Source organism: Botrytis byssoidea (genome assembly GCF_014898295.1).
Source record: "Botrytis byssoidea strain MUCL 94 chromosome Unknown BBYS_007, whole genome shotgun sequence".
Lineage (NCBI taxonomy): Eukaryota > Fungi > Ascomycota > Leotiomycetes > Helotiales > Sclerotiniaceae > Botrytis > Botrytis byssoidea.
In genome coordinates, this window is record NW_024065848.1 from 269,441 (window position 1) to 287,692 (window position 18,252).

An 18,252-nucleotide genomic window follows, 5' to 3' on the forward strand; every position below is an offset into this window, starting at 1 on the left:
CTTACCTAATTCTTGATTCCAACTTCATTCTTCTCTTACCGTAGAAGTACTAGGAACTTTACTACGTACGGGTGGGCATTCTAGACTTGACATTATTTTAGTCTATTTAGAACTACGTTCTAATTACTTACTATTGTCTTTTTTTAATCTATCTACCTATTTACCTATCTACCTACCTATCTATTTATCTATTTATCTATCTACCTATCTATCTACCTACCTATCTACCTATCTATCTATCTACCTACCTACCTACCTACCTACCTACCTACCTATCTACTTATCTATCTATCTATCTACCTACCTACCTACCTACCTACCTACCTACCTATCTATCTAGATAACTATTAGGTCCTTATTACTTTTTCTGAAGAATTCTTTTCTATCAAGAGAGACTTTATGAGAAAACGAGAAAGGAGATTTAATACATTCTACCTAGGTATGTATCTACAGTACTCTCTCTATCACATTACTTTCCATTTACCTACCTACCTACCTACCTACCTACTTATTACCCATCTCTTGATAAACCCAAGCCAAAATCCCCTCATTCGCTTGAGTACATACATCATTTCCATCACCCAACTTTAACCTGGTGAACTACCCAAAACTAACACTACTGACACTCCCTCCTTCACCCGAACCACCCCTTTTCGAAATTCTTATTAACATTTCCCCTCTTCTGAAGGATCCAAAATAACCAGCACCACCCAATTTTCCCCCTCCCAACACTCACAACTTTCCATGATTGTTTGATCTGTTACGATATACTGTAACCATCTTCACTCATCACGAAAGGGAGAGCAGTGGAGGTCTCTTTGATTTGGATTCCATTTATTTTATTTCATTTTATTTTATTTTATTCTCTTCCCTTCTCCTCTCTTAATTCTTTTGACCATACGAGGTGAGACAAGATGCTTCTTTAAATTCCCTCTACACACACATACATCCATACATACATACACACACGCACACACGTAAAAGTCATTATTAGTAGTATAATAATTATTACTATTATACACTTTTACAACAACCCCAGCCTTTCTTTTGGACACGATTGATTAAGCTTGGAGCTTTCGCTTTCGCAATCAACTCAAACCACCACCACATACATCACAATTTCACTTCTTTAGTTACTGCAATTGTGCATGACATTGCATGTATGCTAACCACATTCCTTTTCCATTTAGAATTTTATCTTCGACTTGGGACCAGTTCCTCATTGAACCCCAGATTATTCGCGAATCCTCCAGCCTTGACACCACCACGCACATATTGGGCGCGATTTGAGAAGATCATAGGAAGGGTGTGTTTTGGAGATTTTCCATTTGTGTGGTATGTATTGAGCCATGTCCCCTCCATCTCTCTCTTCCCCAGCTATGATTTTCTATCACTCACTCAGCCATCGATTGCATGCATGGTTGACGAAGTGCTTTGCGCATTTATTGTGCGTTGTGTAACCAAAAGCCGAATCACACTCACATTACCTACCTACCTACCTCCAACATTCACCTTCAAATCTTATATTCACATGGATTGGGTTACTAATTTATTTTCTCTTCAGATATCTCTTCGAATAAATCATACACATACCACGACAAAATTCAAGAGAATTGAGATACACATCTGATCATCAGTTGTTGAATATGGTACAACAAGGAAAAAAGGGCAACGACCTTCCCAACGGCGGCACAAAGTACCGAGAGCAATCAGGAAACATGACGTCGCAAAGAAAAGATATGGGAGATGCTCGAGGAAATGGTAATGGAAAGGTTGATGGCAGATCGCAAAATGGTTGGTCCTTCTACATTGTGTCAATGACATCACAAATGCTAACCTTCGCAGGTAACTCGAGCTTTTTCCGTACAGACACTGCGATTTCTGGCAACCGAAACCAAGGAGAGCGTGTGTTGCAAAGATGGGTTCCTGACAAGCCCGCCGATAATGATGGTGGCTTGGAATCAGGTCGAGGAGGAAGAGTGGCTCCTTGGGATCAATTCGCAGAGAATGAGCGACGATTTGGCTTGAAGACAGACTACGATGAGAATATCTACACAACCCAGATCAACACAAGTCATCCGCAGTATTCGCAGAGAGTCGCCGAGGCAGATAGAAAGGCAAGAGAGATTGAACGCAGCACGGCAATGAACTCTCATGTTGCAGAAGAACGTATTGCGGACCACACCGGACCAAATGAGAATGGATTGGATGAAGAAGACAAGTGAGTTTCTTAGATTCTGTCCCTTGCATATAATTGCTAACATATTGGCAGATACAGTGGCGTTCGCAGACAACAGGATTTCCCACCCCTCACCGCATCGAAGGGTGCATATCAACCACCTGGAAAGCGTGCTCCAGTTGACCGCGCACCCGCAGCTGCCCCAGTTGTTACTCCAGTTGCTGCTCCCGTTGCTGCTCCAGTAACAGCTCCGGTTACAGCTCCAGCTCCGGTTACAGCTCCAGCTCCGGTTACAGCTCCAGCTCCAGTTACGGCCCCAGTTGCTGCTCCGGCAGATCGTACTCTCGTCGACTCAGCCATCATGTTTGCAGGAGCCAAGGCCGATAAACCCGCAGATAAACCCGCAGATAAACCCGCCGAGAAGGCAAAACCAGCTTCAGCCGCGAAGTCAACAAAGCCAGAGGTCGCAACTCCACCTGCTACCACGGATTCGAGTACCACTCCCACTCCAGAGCTCAAAAAGACTGTGGCTCCTGCTGCAAGCCGCACAATTCCCCCACCAGTCAAACATATGGGTGGGCCAAATGCTACTGCGACTGTTGAGGCTGATGTTTCCAAGGCTTTCAAGACCTTTGCTGCAACTCAAAGGAACAATGTTTCGCAAATTCGCGCCAACAAGATCAAGAATGATAAGCAAATCAAGTTGAATGACCTCAAGAAATTTGCCAATGACTTCAAGTTGCATACTCCAGTTCCATCGGACCTCGTCCCTATCATTGCTAAGGATCCAGCAAAGCAAAAGGCGATCCAAGAGAAAGCACAACGCAATGCTGAAGAAGCAAAGCTCAATCCTACTGATTCGGTAAAGCCAATTACACCAGGTGCAGACGGAGTTTCTGCACAACGTTCCGCTACTACCACCTCTACTCATACTATATCGCCACCGCCCGTTACGTCTGGTCGCCAAGCCGTCAATCGTGGACCTTATCCTCAAGGTTCTCACAGCTTCACACAAAATTCTCGAGGTGACAGACCTGTTCCAGCACAGCAGACCATGCCCCGAAGTGGCACCGCTGGACACTTGGCCCAGCGATTAAGAAATATCGAACAAAATAGACCAGCTCAAGTTCCATCCAATGTCATGCCAGCCCACGAAGCCAAACTTCCTCCTACTGGTCCTTCGAACACTGCCGATCCAAATTTCTCCCGTCGTTCAAGTGGCGTGGCGAGTGCACAAGGTGGCCCGAGATTGAATGCGAGCGTCAGCGAATTTCGGCCCAATGCATTCGCAAAGGACTTTAGTCCCGCTGGTCCAAGCAGTGGCTCAAGTCCTCGCTCAGCAGCCAATGCTCCAGAAGCTTCAACAACACCGGTCGCACGTTCCTTGATTCGCCGTAAACCAATGGCTAAGAGCGCGCGTCCTTCACTCAAAGGCAAATATGATGCAATGGAGCTCATCAAGAGTCTTAAGCCAGGAGAGGGGAAGAACTGGCTAGCAAATGGTGGTTTGAAGCCAGCTTATGATACTCACTTGCTATGGAAACTCACTGCTAGTGATGCACCAACGGAGTCTTATATACAAGTCTTTGAAAAGGCACCATTCCCTACTACCACACCCGTTGTATCGGAGCCACACCCACCACAAGCAGCTCCACAAGTACCACACCAACATCAATTGCCATTCCATCTTCAATCTGGCGTTCACAACATGAATGCTAGACAATCCCCACGTCAACCACCTATCAATATGCATGGAGCTCAGATGGGTCATCCTGCCCCAACATTCAATGCTGATGAGTTACGTATGATGCCATCGCATTCTGCACAATCCTTTTCGTCACCAAGAATGCAACAGCTTCCAATGGCAGCCTTCCATTCTCCCATGGGGGGAAATGCTCAATTGGCTTACAACCCACAAATGGTCTCTTACCCTGGGGCACCTCAAATGCCACCATTCAGATCCCTTTCTCAAACTCATCAATTTATGCCACAACAAGGTCATATGGGTCAACCAATTATGATGGCTAACCCTGCAGGTGGATTCATTCCTCCACAAACAATGGGACCTGGTCCTCAAATGATGTACCCACCCGGACAAGGTCAATTCATGCCACCGAATAACGGGCATCCTCCAGCTATGCCAAATGGCGGTTACCCAAGTCCTGGCCGAGGTGCTCCAATGATGATGAATCAAGGTTCTCAACAAGGTCACCCACAACCTATGTATGGTATGAGCCCAGTCCCTCAATATGGAACACCCGTTTTCCCTCAACCAATCCCAAATCAGAGTAAGTTTAGAAGTTCAAGAAATCTTTCAACATATTCTAATACATCAATAGTGCCAATGCGAGGTGGTGCTTATGGAGCACCTAACCAATACGCTACAAGCCCTCAGAATCTTCAGGGGGGTCCAAGAAATCAATATAACCCAGATTTCAATGGCAGTAAACAAAATTTCCGACACAACCAACACCCACATGGCCCACCCAACAACCAAGTCCCTACTGGCCCTCAAGCTCAAACCAATCCTGGAGCCGATGAGAGTAAATGAGCGAAATTGCTCTGACTTTGGAAAAATATATTCATCACGTCGATGCTTTAGCATCATGCATTTTGACAATATGGAGGAGAACAGCATCAAGTCTATGATCTTTATTTGTCGCATCTTTATAGTGATTGCATCAGTATAGTTCATTAGACCTTATTTGGATCATTGGCATCAATAATCCAGAGATCGAAGCAGTTGGATCCATCCCACCGGTTTGATCTCAAAATCAATGGTGGTTCATTGATACAAATTTATTTTTTGCTTAGCTGTGTAGTATGGACAATTATATACTGCCTTTGAGATGTATATCTGATGATTGTATCAGAAGATTTGGCCAAATGGATGATGGATTCGACTGCTATTAAGTTTATTGGACAACTCACAATCCAACTGTACAGTGGGGTGGAAGGAAGGGAACCATCTGCGTGGAATGTTTTTATCTTCAATGAAATAATCATTCATTAAGCATTTGGTGAGCTGGCCAGAATAGCAGATGCGATGCAGGATTCCATCTTATGAGAGATGGCTTGATGAAAATGTATACATGGAGATATGATGGAAGGAATGAATGAATTATAAAGATTTTTTTTTGCTGATGGGGTAGTGGATTATACTTTTCTACTGCCATTGTGGTTATGTATCTTACATAGCTTTAGATTTATATGCATAAACACCATTCCATCACCATTTTGAGTTTTCGATATGATTGATTTGATGCGATGTGAGGCGATGTGCTGAGTTGAATGGTGTTTTCGATTTTAATCACAATCTCAGCGACTTCCCAAGCAAACCTCACCCATCTATGCCATGCACCTTTTCATTCTGCCCTCTCCGAACCTGGTTTACTATACGATGATTGATATATACAAAGAATTGGTAATTTTATAAATCAAGAAACGAAACAGGAGAACAATTATTCTTCTACATCATTATCATTCTTCCGCATCACCATCACCATCACCATCTTCCACACCCGCATCCGACTCCGACTCGGAATCAGAATTGATAGGTGGATCGAGACCGGCGGCTTCTTCGCTTGGCAGTTGACGCGGAAACCAGCCGTAGGTGGAGAGGGAGATGTGGTGGGTGTTTACTATTTTGGGAGGAGGGAGGGGGTTAGTTAGTTGGGAAGAGGGGAGAAGGGGAGAAGGGGAGAAGGGGAGAAGGGGAGAGAGAGGGGAGACATACAAGCATCAGTCGTCACTTCGACCCCTTCACTACGTAGAATTGCGGCTTGGTTTTGGGCGCCCGAGGGGTGACTGCTTTTCGGGGGTTAGTTTGGAGTTTGGAGTTTGGAGTTTGGAGTTTGGAGTTTGGAGTTTGGAGAGAGATGAGGGAGATGAGGGAGATGAGGGAGATGAGGGAGATGAGGGAGATGAGGGGAAGTACAAAAATACATACCGTGGACTTATCCCCCCTTTTGCATTAATCACTCGCTGCCAGGGTACGTTTCCGTTGTGGAAGAGGGGATTAGACGTGGTACTCGATGTAGATGTAGAAGAAGAGGCAGAAGCAGAAACAGAACTAGGAAGATGCTTAAGACAAATTCCTACTTGGCGGGGACGATTGGCTGGGTGGGAGGAGAGGGGTTAGTTGTTAGTCATATGTTTGAAGGATTTGTTTGAAGGATTTGTTTGAAGGGAAAAGAAAGAAAAACTCACGTGTTCCTATCAGTCGCGCGATATGTCCGTATGTCGTTACTTTTCCGTGGGGAATTTCTTGGATGGCAAGGTAGACTGAGTGGTAGAAGGTGGTTGCTTCGTCGGTGCGGGGCATCGTTTGGGGTTGTGGTGTGTTGTGTTGTTTCCGCTGGGTTTATTGGTATGGGCACCTACGGGTTTTATCGATGGGGGGGGGGGGGGGGGGGTTTGGTTTATTGTTTGGTGAGGGATTGGGTTGGTGAGTTGGGTTGATGGATTGGGAGGATGGATTGGGTGTGGGTGTGGGTGTGGGTGGGATAGATATGGATATGAATATGGATATGGATATAAAATCAGTCTTTACTAATTAATACGTGATTAATGAAATGAGGGGTTCATGTCATTGGTGTCATTGGTGTCGAAGTATGCAGGGTATAGCTTGGCGCAGCTCACCGGGAGCGGGAATAGATGTATAGGTAGACAGGTTGCTGGGTAAGTATGTTTTGGTATAAGGGTATTATCTAGTGATGATCTTTTGTTATTTGAGGGGAATGGGATTTATGGATTATGGATTATGGATTATGGATTGAGTTTAGAGTTTGGAGTTGGGGCATTTAATTCTTATTTTTTATTTTATTTGTATACTCGAGTGTTTAGATTTCGATTCTGATTCTGATAATGAAGAATGTTTACTTTGGTTGATATATATGTATATGCCTCAGGTATATATACTTCTGCTTACAAATGCGTGCGGGTAAACTCATATTCATGACAACATTAAAAAGGGAAGCAAATGCGGAGTTAACCTTACCTAATACCTACGTGCTACCCTACCCAGGCGAGCCAGGTCAGGTATTTTTAGATTTGAGATTAAATTAATCATACAACACAACATCGTTCAACTATCCATGAACCAACTAAAAAGTATTTATACACACAAATTTGCACGTCTTCTCCTGAAATGCTTTTCTTGCGATCACCTACTATGTTTCTCCAAAAATGGATATTCCATCGTGCTCATTATGTGATAGTCTAACTCTGCCAGCTCTGGAATGCGAATCTTCTATGCTTCAGAAAATTCGTGAGAAGTTCTTTCATGAACCATGCGCAACATGCGACTCGGAAGAAGACCAAACTCTTCAGATTTGTGAAGTTTGCAGGCATCTTCGTTTACAACATTTGGTTTCTTGTAGTCACTCTTGGTTTGCGAGTGACAATCGCAGTCATTTCACCAAAGCTCTAGAGGACATTCAGCATGCGGGGAAGGAACTATATGGATATTAGTTGGGGAGAAATGATAGGGGTAGATTCTCCAAAATTACAGAGAATATTCAACAGGTGGTGAGGAAATTGCATGAGGAAGGATGGTCATCGGATATCGCCATCGAAATCGGATTAGGCATGGTTAATGAACTGAAGGGTCGGTCGAACTGTAAGCTTTGCTCTGAAATTATGGAATTCTTTGATTTTCGATGGAAAAATAAAGATTTTACTGAGGATTCGTTGGACAAGTATGTTGTCACTGCCACCAAAACTTCACAGAGAAAGGGGTTTTCTATCGATGTGAAGCTTGAAGATAGCTACACGGTCCAGATCTACTCGAGGATTTGACTTTACGCCATCCCAATTGTCCCATGCAAGGCAGACTGATCCTGTCAGATCTATGTCCCGGAAGCCAATTAATTGGGATCAAATTGAGGGGTGGATTGAAGAATACGACAGCAAATTCAACCACCTCATACCTGAACGCTTCTTTGTCCTTCCGAAACAGTTTCGTGTTATAGATGTTGAAAAAGACAAGGTTATTTTAGCACCTGATCACTGTGACTTTGTCGCGCTGAGTTATGTATGGGGGGAGATAACCAGCGACCTGATGCTGTGTGTCAGCAACGTTCAGCAGCTTGCCAAAGATTTTTCTATCTCTAGAATAGATATTCCAGCAACTATCAAAGATGCCATGATAGCCTGTGCAATGATTGGCAAAAGATATCTTTGGGTCGACCGCCTCTGTATTGTGCAGGATGAGAGTGATGACATCAAACTGGCTCAGATAGAGAGAATGGGTGATATCTACTCATCTGCATTCTTGACCATAGTAGGAGCGTGTGGGAACGACGCAAGAAGTGGCCTAGCAGGGATTGATGGCAAGACCCGGACCACAGCACCCTGGGTCATCTCTTTGCACAAAATAGTTTTAGTAGAAGCTGTGTTTCATCCATTCCGTGGAGAACCGGAGGCAATTCCAAAATGGTACACCAGAGCGTGGACTTTCCAAGAGCTTGTTCTCAGCTCTAGATTACTTATATTCACAGAATTCGGAGTATATTACATGCGCAACCCAAAAGATAAGTTCAACGGTAATGATGAGAGTACTTTTGAATTTCTATCTAACGGTTTTTTGAGTCTTGAAATATACGAATTTGAAGCTCGCAATATCCACAGGTTAATAGAGACATATTCAAAACGGTACTTGACCTATGATGCAGATAGAATCCAAGCGTTCTCAGGGATTTTTAATCATCTTGGAATTCGTCATCAATCAGGAATGTCTTGGAATGAATTCGATGAAAATATTTTTTGGCGGCCGTGTTTGTGGAAGCAAGCTAGTCAAACTCTCGGTTCTAGTGAAGCTACTACATCATTCCCAACTTGGTCATGGAGTTCAGTCGCCGGACCTCTTAGATTTGGTAGACATTCTCACAGTGTGCCGGTAACGACTTGGGCTCATTTCTCACTGGCAGAGGGCAATTTTGTCATGTTGATTCCACCTAAAGTGGAACGCTACGGATGGCACCAATTAGCTCATACAGAAAGGTTCTATAATCTCGAGCACTGGATCAATCTTCGTGATTGTAAGTGCAAAAGCTTGAATCAAGAACGCTGCGAGGACTGATGCCTTGATAGTCACCCACCCGTGTACGAATGGATATGCAGAGAAGAACATCGGTTTTTCTCAAAAAAATTCTCCGATGAAGATACCAATGCAGCTCTTATACCTGGACGTTTGTTGCTATTGACCCAAACTGCTAGGTTACGTTTAGAATGTTATGGCACATTTTCTGGCGAGCCTGAATCACCAACTGAGTTTTCTCTATGGAATGAAGATGAACAATGGACTAGGATAGTTCAGCTCTCGAAATATGATGCGGAAACGGTCATGCAGATGTGTAAAGGTGGCAACAAGGCTTTCTTTGACTTTGCTTCTATTTCCATTACCGGTATACGGGATGGTCCGAGTCCGCTTTACGGATTTTTTTGACAATACACAAGCGAGTGAGCATCTGTATCAAGCGCCTTTTACCCGAGAAGATGAAGTAAAGTTGTTTCCTGAGTCGAAGGAGAAATTCTTCCAAGAAGTAAGATACAAAGGCTATGATAAACTACGTCGCGACTCAATCGTTGCCGATCTACCGGTTTTGAATGTGATGCTACTACATTGGCGTGGAAAGGTAGCTCAGAGAGTTGGTCTTGGGCAAGTTTGGGTGAGGAGATGGGCTCAATCATACCCGAGAATTAGTCCTATAGTTTTAGGATAAGATGTTCTCGAATACAACAAATTTTGTGGACTAGTGAGAAGTTTGAGTGACTAGAATGGACGATATATTTATTCTTTTGTTTGAAGAAGTATGAATTGAAAATAAATCTAATTTTAGAATGAATTTTGGAATTCTTGTGAAAATATGAAAGTGGGTTATAATTAGAGGTGAGTATGTAAGCTATATCTGAAGGGAAAGTGAAGCGAGTATACAAACGTATAGGTATCTATCTACTTATTAGAGTACTTTGATATTTCCTATGTTTCCAAGGTTTCATAAGAAAGAAACCATATCTAGATGCTTTGTATTGTAAGTAGTAAAATTACAATTATGAAATGAGTTACTCTCTCTTAAGAGGGCCACCTAGTTAATACATGAATGATCTCTACTATTACTATTCCCTATAAACAAGTTAAAGAAACATAGTCATAAAAAGCTCAAGTATATTTAAGCAATGTGATTTCTCAAAGTACAAATTTGAAGCATGTTTATACAGTAGCAAAATATAATAAATACTCTACTAATGTCAGGAGTATCTATTCAAGTATAATATCATTCCTTCCGCCTCAATCTAAATCAAAGTAAACAACTCATTCATTTGCTACCTCAATATTATTATACTTGTGAAGATTTTGAGCCATTTTTGAAGGGTATCAAATGTCGTGTGTTTGTGTTTGCTACTCCATCTCATTCATAAGTTCGCATCCCAGCCACCGGAGATTTTTATTGTCTCACTTGGTACCATCTAGCTGGTGAATCAACCCCGTTTTAACCCTTGATTTCCCAGCCTCGTTTCTTGCGCGCTTTTAGGAAAGTTTTCTTTCCTTTCCTATTTCCACTACTACTACATACTTATTACTTGCATAATCCTTAAAAGAAGCTTCTTTTCCATTTGTCATGTCAATTTAATTTGTCGCGACTTTGTATGCATCACTGCATTGCCTTTGATCTACCGAATATAGCTCTTTAGCTCTCGAAAGCTGATCCTAGTATTCATATCGATTAGGCGGTCTCCACTCTGCTATCAATTTTTAGATCGGGAGCTGGCTGGATAAGCCATTCTCGAAATGCGTCTCTCGGCGAATATTTTAGGTCTTCCAACTTCGATTTTGATATTGTTGATTTCGCAGACACATTCGGTACAGGCGGTCGACATTGATAATAATCGATTGTTGGCTCTATGGCCTCGCGATTGGATACATGTTAAGGATTGGATTTATGGATCTGCGAGGAGGGAAAGAGGTGAGGGGTCGGAGGGGAGCGATGTAGTGGCTGCGAAAAGTCCGGTTGGGATACTGAAAATGAGTGAGGATGAAGGAGAGAAATTCTACATGGGATATTGGAGATTTGGAAATGAGGATACGCACATGAGTTTGGATGGAGGGGATAAGTTTCTGAGGGAGAGAGATTTGAAGGAGGAGGCTAGATCACTTGCGAATTCGTCGATTCCTATTTCTTTTCGAGCACCATTTGCATTGCATACGGAAGATCACTCAGGACTCTTGGATTATGAAAAAATTCGAGCTCGTAGAAAGGATTCGACTGCCGTGTTGGCTATACTGGAGAAAAGAGATTTTAGATGTCCTACGGGAACATCGAATTGCTCATCAATCGGATATCCAAATAGTTGTTGCGCAACTGATGAAACATGCTTTCAAATCACAGATACTGGATTGGGACCTGTAGGATGTTGTCCTAGTGGAGGAAATTGCGGAGGAACTATCACGAATTGCGCTTCGCCAAATACACCTTGTGCTGCTGACGTAGGAGGAGGTTGTTGTATACCAAATTATGTGTGTGCTTCGATTGGATGCGTGATTAATCCATCACTTGTGGTGGTTGTTACTACAACCCAAACTTTTACTGTTGTTTCGTCGACTCCAACGACCACGATTCAAACCACTACGATTACTAGCACAAAATCTTCAAGCGTATCGAGTACTACCTCTCAAAGTTCGACTCCTATTAGTACAACTACATCTGCTTCAGGAGTCGTCCCCGTTCGTCCTACAGGTGATTCTTCAACTACTACTACAACTACTTCTTCAACAATCACTCAAGATACATGTCCCACGGGTTTCTATGCCTGCTCAGCACATTATCAGGGAGGATGTTGTAGAACGGGCAGAAATTGCGATACGACATCCTGTCCCGCAACATCATCAACGACAATAGTGAGTAGCGGAATCACAGTAGCGGTTCCGGTTGGATCGGCAGCAACTATTACTTCGGCAACAGGAGCGTGTGCAACGGGTTGGACGAGTTGCGCGGCGAGTTTGGGCGGGGATTGTTGTCCTAGTGGGTGGGCCTGTGGAACGGCTAGTTGTGAGAGTGTGAGTGTGCAGGCGACGGCTACGACTACGGAGGTGCTTCAGAAGGAGGTGCCGGGGATGGGGGGAAGGCTTAGGGGGTCGGGAGGAGGAGTGCTAGGTTTGGGGGTGCTGGTTGGGTGGCTGGTTTTGTGAGGGAGGTATGTTGGCTGTGGGATGATTTATGAGCTATGAATGATGATGATGACGATGGGTTATGAGCAATGAATTTATGGAGCTTTAGATTTATTCTAGGGGAGCCATAATATTGGTTTGTATACTCAAATACAATCTAGGCGTGCCGTGGCCCTCGTCGATTGGTGAGCATATTACAACGGGAAATATCACGTGATCACGAAAGCTATCGAACTCAGCTTTGCGGTCATCGACTTGTTTTAGTTGACTTGTCGATTTGTAGAGTATGGAAGTCTATATACGGAATTGAGACTCCATTAAAATGCAGAACTTTGCGCGTAAGATCAACCATTACTTTTATAGTATAGTTACGAGAATAGCAAACTTATTGATATTATACTACCTTAGCAACCACCTACTTGAAGTTTAGTCTAAACCACCTCGAGATCAAAGTTCTTACTACTTTCACATAACCCAAAAGGCTGTTTCCGTGACAGGACAATCATGTATGTGTATTCCCAAGTTGGGGATATTCCTGCTTCGTGCGGTTGCCACGTTGGGGACTCTTTGCAGGTTACGAAGGCCTCTTATGTACCCGACATTGATCAAAATCAAATATGGTAGATCCTCACGATCGGAGGAAAGACTCGAGGGAGGGAGGGTATAGAAGAGAAGGAGAACACGGTGGGTTATGGTTATGTAAAGGCTTTGGTACCTCAAGTTATAGTGTCCGATGCTATAATGTCCGATTCCGAATGGAACGATGCATCCGCACTCTTCTGTACTAATTACTACATATACGTATGCCTTTATTGTATAAATTGTATTGAGAAAAAGCTTAACTTCACGTCCCATATAAAGGTGATACGAATCATGAGGGGATTTTCCCCAAAGGGGTTAAATTAATATTGTTCATATTGTGACTTCACCCCTTCATGCACTGTTGATCAAGTACAACTCTTGTCACCAGTCCGTACGTATATTGAGACATATTTCTCTTACCCAAATAGAAGAGGCATATCAACCTAGATATGTCGACGCCAAGTAAATCAAGTCCTCTTTTGACTCTTTTAATTTGCAAAGCCTTGTCTGCACACGTCGATGGCTGCGTAACACCGGTAGGAACGTTTCTTGGCTGTCTATGAACAGTTTCTACATACCATGAGAGAACTTCAGAGCAACAAAATTTTCATTATATAAGGAAGGCGATGCATGTTCTATCGATGTTAACTTCAAGACAGCTAACTACAGCTGAGTATTTCCTTCCCGCTTGCATCTTCTACTTGTCTTCGCTGTTAATTCTTGTCTACTCTTTTGAATCCGTCAAATCAACAAAAGGCTTCTACAATGCTTTTCGGACTTTCTCTCCTTGCTTTGTGCACCCTAGTGCAATCACTTCCCTCGAAGTCGCACGTAGCTAGGCAAGCCGACGATGGTACTGCCCAGTCGATGGCCATTGTCGACGCTGCCAACACTCTCCTAGGCCTTCTTACCGCGGAGCAGAATGCATCACTGGTGTACCCTTACGAAGCAGCCGGGAATGCAACCCCGGTTTACTTCGGATCCTCGACCAGCGGCGGCATTGCCGCTGAGCAGTTCGGTCAGTCAGTATGGACCAACTACCCCGTCGGCATCGTGGATCGCGTTGGGTTGGCCCGTGACAACTTCACGGACACGCAAGAGGAAGCGGTTCTGAACCTGCTACGCGTCATGTTTAGTGAAGATGGTTACAACAAGGTTCAGGAGATCATGAACGCCGACCAAGTCGAGGAGGACCGTGGTGTGGACTATGAAGCTGGATTGGGAAGTTACACGCTAGGCTTTTTCGGGCAGCCCAGTTTGACGTCTCTTTGGATGATTCAGTTTGGCGGACATCATCTTGGGATCAACATGGCCATGTACGGTAGTAAGGCCGTCATCGCTCCACTGTTGACCGGTTGCTTGCCAGCCATCAATAACGTCACGAAGCGCGTGCTGGCCGCAGAGAACGACATCGCATTTTCTCTCGTCGGATCTCTTGACGAAAGCCTTTTCGCTCAAGCCAACATCACTCATGATGTGAGCACCCTCACTCTTGGACCTGGTCACGATGGCGAAGAGTACATCACAGAAGGTGTCAGTGTGAGCCTTTTCAGCGAAGCCCAGCAAGCATTGGTTGTCGACCTTGTCTCTGAATGGGCTGGCCTTCTCAACCCAATCCACTACGCGCCCCGCTTGGCTGAGATCAAAGCTGGACTGAACGAAACTTACTTTGCGTGGAGCGGTCCCACCACAAAGGAGGATAACCAGAACGGCAAGTCCTATTTCCGCATCAAGGGCCCAGATCTTTGGGTTGAATAGTAAGTAACATTTTACTCTCATCAATTCGTGTTTTTGTGTTGGAAGCTAACATTGAGCAGCGCACCACAGACCAATGATGAATACGGTGATTTGAGGCTTCATGCATACACCATTTATCGAGACCAGTTGAGAGGTTATGGACGCACACTAGAAGAATAAGCTATTGTATACAGGACTTATCATTATGTCTATGAATAAGTGCTAATTGTCTAACTCTTATTCTAACTATTCTTCCCAGATTTTTCTTAGTATTTCGAGTTGGGAATTAGATGTGTTAATTTGTATTTATTTGAGTATTTAGAAGAAGATGAAGGTATTATTAAACGGTGATTTATTGTCTTTCACATCTCGATAAAGCTTTATTAGACTAGTAGGTGTACAGACTCAAGGGGTAGCTTATTAGTAAGATATAAATTTATATCCAAAAAGATAACTATAATATTAAAATTTAGAGCTTGAATTTGAAGTATTTTAGTTTATTTTTTTAGAATTCTAAGATTATTTGAATACTCGATAGATCTGAAGAATCATTTTGAGTAATATTCAATATAATATCGAATTTTATTTTATTTTTGAAATTGATAAGTGTTCGTGTAAAATTGTACTTTCTTTTGAGTGTTTTGTAAGTGTTATAAGTTGGTCCACTCACTAGTGGAAATATTATAGCTGCCCAGGTGGAGAACTAAATCAACGACGCCACAGATAACTAGCCAACCTTGGAACTCACCGCGGGCGAATCTATCAGCAGCGCAATTTCAGCCCCAGCCTCAGCCTCAGCCTCAGCCTTAGCCTTAGCCTCGGATATTTTTGTAGGAGGGGTTGATGATGAATAATTTAAGTGACTGGTTGATTAACATGACATGGCATGACATGACAGAAGTCTCAAAAAGATACAGATAAAGTTTAAATTTTGAGTTTGAGATCTAGAGATCTAGAGATTTGCATACGTGGGGCTGAAGATTAGGGTTTGGATTAAAATCAGGATTCTTTTGAGTTAAGATACTTTTTGCTTCTTTCACTTATTTTGGGGGATTTGAGTGGTTGTTTGACGTGTTGAGTTGATAGAAGGACAAAAGGATCGAGAAGGATAAGAATAGAAATAAGGAGAAGGCAACGATAGAGAGGAGAATAACTTCAGGAAAGAAAGGGGGAACAAAAGTGTAGGGAAGAATCAGATCACTTCAATACCTACACTCGAGGACTTGAACTCGTCGCACATCTCTCGAATCCGAAGCTCGAAGACAAGGACAAAGACGAAGTTGAAGAAAAGAGCGAAAGAATTATCCGAATAGAGAGATTTGTGTCGCGGATTTCGAAGAGAACTTGTGAGAGATTTGGAAGAAATAGGGCGAGATTGTACGTCTGTGTCTGCGATTGCGTGTACGCGGTTCTGAGACTCTGCGACGAAGATTTATTGGGTGAGAGATACGACGGAGGGTGTGATTTGGTGGGATACGATACGATACGCCACGTTACGACACGACGCAATATCATACGATAGGAAGACGAAGACGCGAAGTTAGATCAAAGATCTTGGGATAAGGAAGATTATCGAATACCAGCAGACAGAATCAGATTCCTGAGAGACTTGAGAACCCTTGGATTTTCGAAGAGAGAAGATCGCGAGGATTTTTGAAGTGGGTTTATTACGACACCTATTTATCGCGAGAAGTAATAGTAAAGACGAATAAGGAATAAGAGGAAGGAGAAAAACAAGATATCTGCGAGTAACCTATATTCAAATCACCTTCTGCACCATCATCGAAATACATCCATCTACCTATCTGCCCACCCTATCCCGATATACAGCCCCCTTCACCCAAAAATTCTCTTCCAAATAATTCATCGACCCCGCCATAACAATGGCTTCAACTTCTACCCCTCCAGTAGGCCGAACACAGACCCGGATTCAAGGACAAGCACAAACTGCTCCACAGAATCGCGGAAGTCTAACAATCACGCAATCACAATCGAACACAAATACACCGGTTTTACGCCTAAGGGGTGCGCCAAATACAGAAAGCGAGAGTAGTGCGGATGGAGAAACGGGTTTAGGAAGAGGTAGGAGGATTCAGTGGGCGGAAGATGTGGTGGATAATGAAGGACTGGGGAGGAAGAAGAGTAAAGGTATTTTGCTTCATTTTTCTATTCTTTGGAGTCTTTGGGATTTTTGATTGGAGGATCTTGCTTCAAAGAAGAAAGGGAAGAGGTGGAATCTAAATGGTTGATACCTTTCTTGGAATGGTGAACTAACGAGAATTTGATAGTTTGTTGTATATACCACGCTCCTCGACCCATCGATGAATCGTCGGATGAAAGTTCGAGTGATAGTGATGATAGTAGTAGTGATGATGATGATGGGAGTGCGAAACCTTCTGGAGGTGGAAGAAAAGGTGGTGGACATGATCATGATCACGATCATCAACATGGAGATGGATGTGGACATGGAAAAGGAAAAGGAAAGAAGGGTAAAGAAAGGAAAAGAAGTCCGAATGCTTATGAGAGGCAGCCGAATTATAAGGGGAAGGGAAAAGGATGATTATGAATAGGCTGGGAAGGAAAGGGGGACAGAGGGGAGGAAATGGCAGTCTATTGAAGTCATGATCTGATGTGGTATCACTCGAGAATGGCATGTTTCTTTAATAGAATATGGGTTATCGGAGTTATTATTCGTCCACTTACATAGTACGCATTGGGGTTCGATGTTTATATGTTTAGATGTATAAGTGCATGGATCTTGGACTAGGGTATAGAGAGGAATAATAAATGATAGACCTGGAAAGAACAGAACAGGTGAAGAAATAAGGAAATGAGTCTATGATACTTGAGCAAATTTTCAGTGTGAGTTGATTTGATGTTGTTTATTGGTTTGATGGGCTTGGGAATGCGTAGAGCGGATGGGATGTGTGTCGTATGTGATATAATGTAAAGTGTTGTGGATTTTATGTTTAGGAGTGATGAAGAGGGGAGGGGATGGAGGGGAAGCGAAGGTTGGAGAGAGGAGAAAGAAAGGAGGTAGGGGAGGGACTAGATTAGTATTCGTATTCATATATGTATTGGGCTGAACTAAATCATTATGTTGGAGATGTTCTGTATGAAAAATTTGAGTGAGGTTGTGCATCTACCTTTGTTATATAGAGATGAAATGGGGAGAATGCGTAGTCTCCCTTATGTATACCTATATATGTATGCAGTGGATATAGAAGCTTGTTAGATGTAGAAACAATCTCTATTTATTTGTAGTGTAAAAGTAGGATTGTATTGTAAATGAAGATGTAGATATTATTTGTTTACAGAAAATGAAGACATTTGACGAGGGAGGGGATACAGGTCGAGAAGAGTCGACTTACTCATGATTTGATTAGTGCTACTTGTTAGTGTATAAGTAAGTATATTGATTGACACATGATTTTATGGCTCATCTCTGGAGTTTTGAATACCTCTGATTATGTCGTATGTATGTTGTCCTATACTATCTATCACATACTGGGTATATCTCTGTGTTTCTTCTTCCACTGCTTGAGATCATCATCATCATTATTTGATGTTCCATCTTTCCCACTTG

At 43.0% G+C, this 18,252-nt stretch overlaps 6 protein-coding genes across 6 annotated transcripts; 5 read left to right on the forward strand and 1 right to left on the reverse strand.

Annotated features, from left to right (window-relative positions):
* Window positions 1–1,646: 1,646 nt before the first annotated feature.
* On the forward strand, window positions 1,647–4,730 carry EAE97_004129 (uncharacterized protein; the record flags this gene model as incomplete). Its single annotated transcript, XM_038874641.1, has 4 exons — window positions 1,647–1,794; window positions 1,846–2,221; window positions 2,273–4,467; window positions 4,519–4,730. 4 exons carry the CDS (start codon window positions 1,647–1,649, stop codon window positions 4,728–4,730), a joined length of 2,931 nt encoding a protein of 976 aa, XP_038734085.1.
* Window positions 4,731–5,659: 929 nt separating this feature from the next.
* On the reverse strand, window positions 5,660–6,503 carry EAE97_004130 (uncharacterized protein; the record flags this gene model as incomplete). The annotated part of the gene is made up of 4 exons (XM_038874642.1): window positions 5,660–5,820; window positions 5,916–5,989; window positions 6,129–6,297; window positions 6,389–6,503. 4 exons carry the CDS (start codon window positions 6,501–6,503, stop codon window positions 5,660–5,662), a joined length of 519 nt encoding a protein of 172 aa, XP_038734086.1.
* A 1,316-nt stretch (window positions 6,504–7,819) lies between these two features.
* On the forward strand, window positions 7,820–9,626 carry EAE97_004131 (uncharacterized protein; the record flags this gene model as incomplete). The annotated part of the gene is made up of 3 exons (XM_038874643.1): window positions 7,820–7,878; window positions 7,961–9,219; window positions 9,343–9,626. 3 exons carry the CDS (start codon window positions 7,820–7,822, stop codon window positions 9,624–9,626), a joined length of 1,602 nt encoding a protein of 533 aa, XP_038734087.1.
* A 1,344-nt stretch (window positions 9,627–10,970) lies between these two features.
* EAE97_004132 (uncharacterized protein) lies at window positions 10,971–12,368 on the forward strand (the record flags this gene model as incomplete). Its single annotated transcript, XM_038874644.1, has 1 exon — window positions 10,971–12,368. The coding sequence occupies one exon, from the start codon at window positions 10,971–10,973 to the stop codon at window positions 12,366–12,368; it is 1,398 nt and encodes a 465-aa protein (XP_038734088.1).
* Window positions 12,369–13,694: 1,326 nt separating this feature from the next.
* Window positions 13,695–14,846, forward strand: EAE97_004133 (uncharacterized protein; the record flags this gene model as incomplete). The annotated part of the gene is made up of 2 exons (XM_038874645.1): window positions 13,695–14,686; window positions 14,747–14,846. The coding sequence occupies 2 exons, from the start codon at window positions 13,695–13,697 to the stop codon at window positions 14,844–14,846; spliced, it is 1,092 nt and encodes a 363-aa protein (XP_038734089.1).
* Window positions 14,847–16,549: 1,703 nt separating this feature from the next.
* EAE97_004134 (uncharacterized protein) lies at window positions 16,550–17,226 on the forward strand (the record flags this gene model as incomplete). The annotated part of the gene is made up of 2 exons (XM_038874646.1): window positions 16,550–16,814; window positions 16,955–17,226. The coding sequence occupies 2 exons, from the start codon at window positions 16,550–16,552 to the stop codon at window positions 17,224–17,226; spliced, it is 537 nt and encodes a 178-aa protein (XP_038734090.1).
* Between the last annotated feature and the right edge of the window lie 1,026 nt (window positions 17,227–18,252).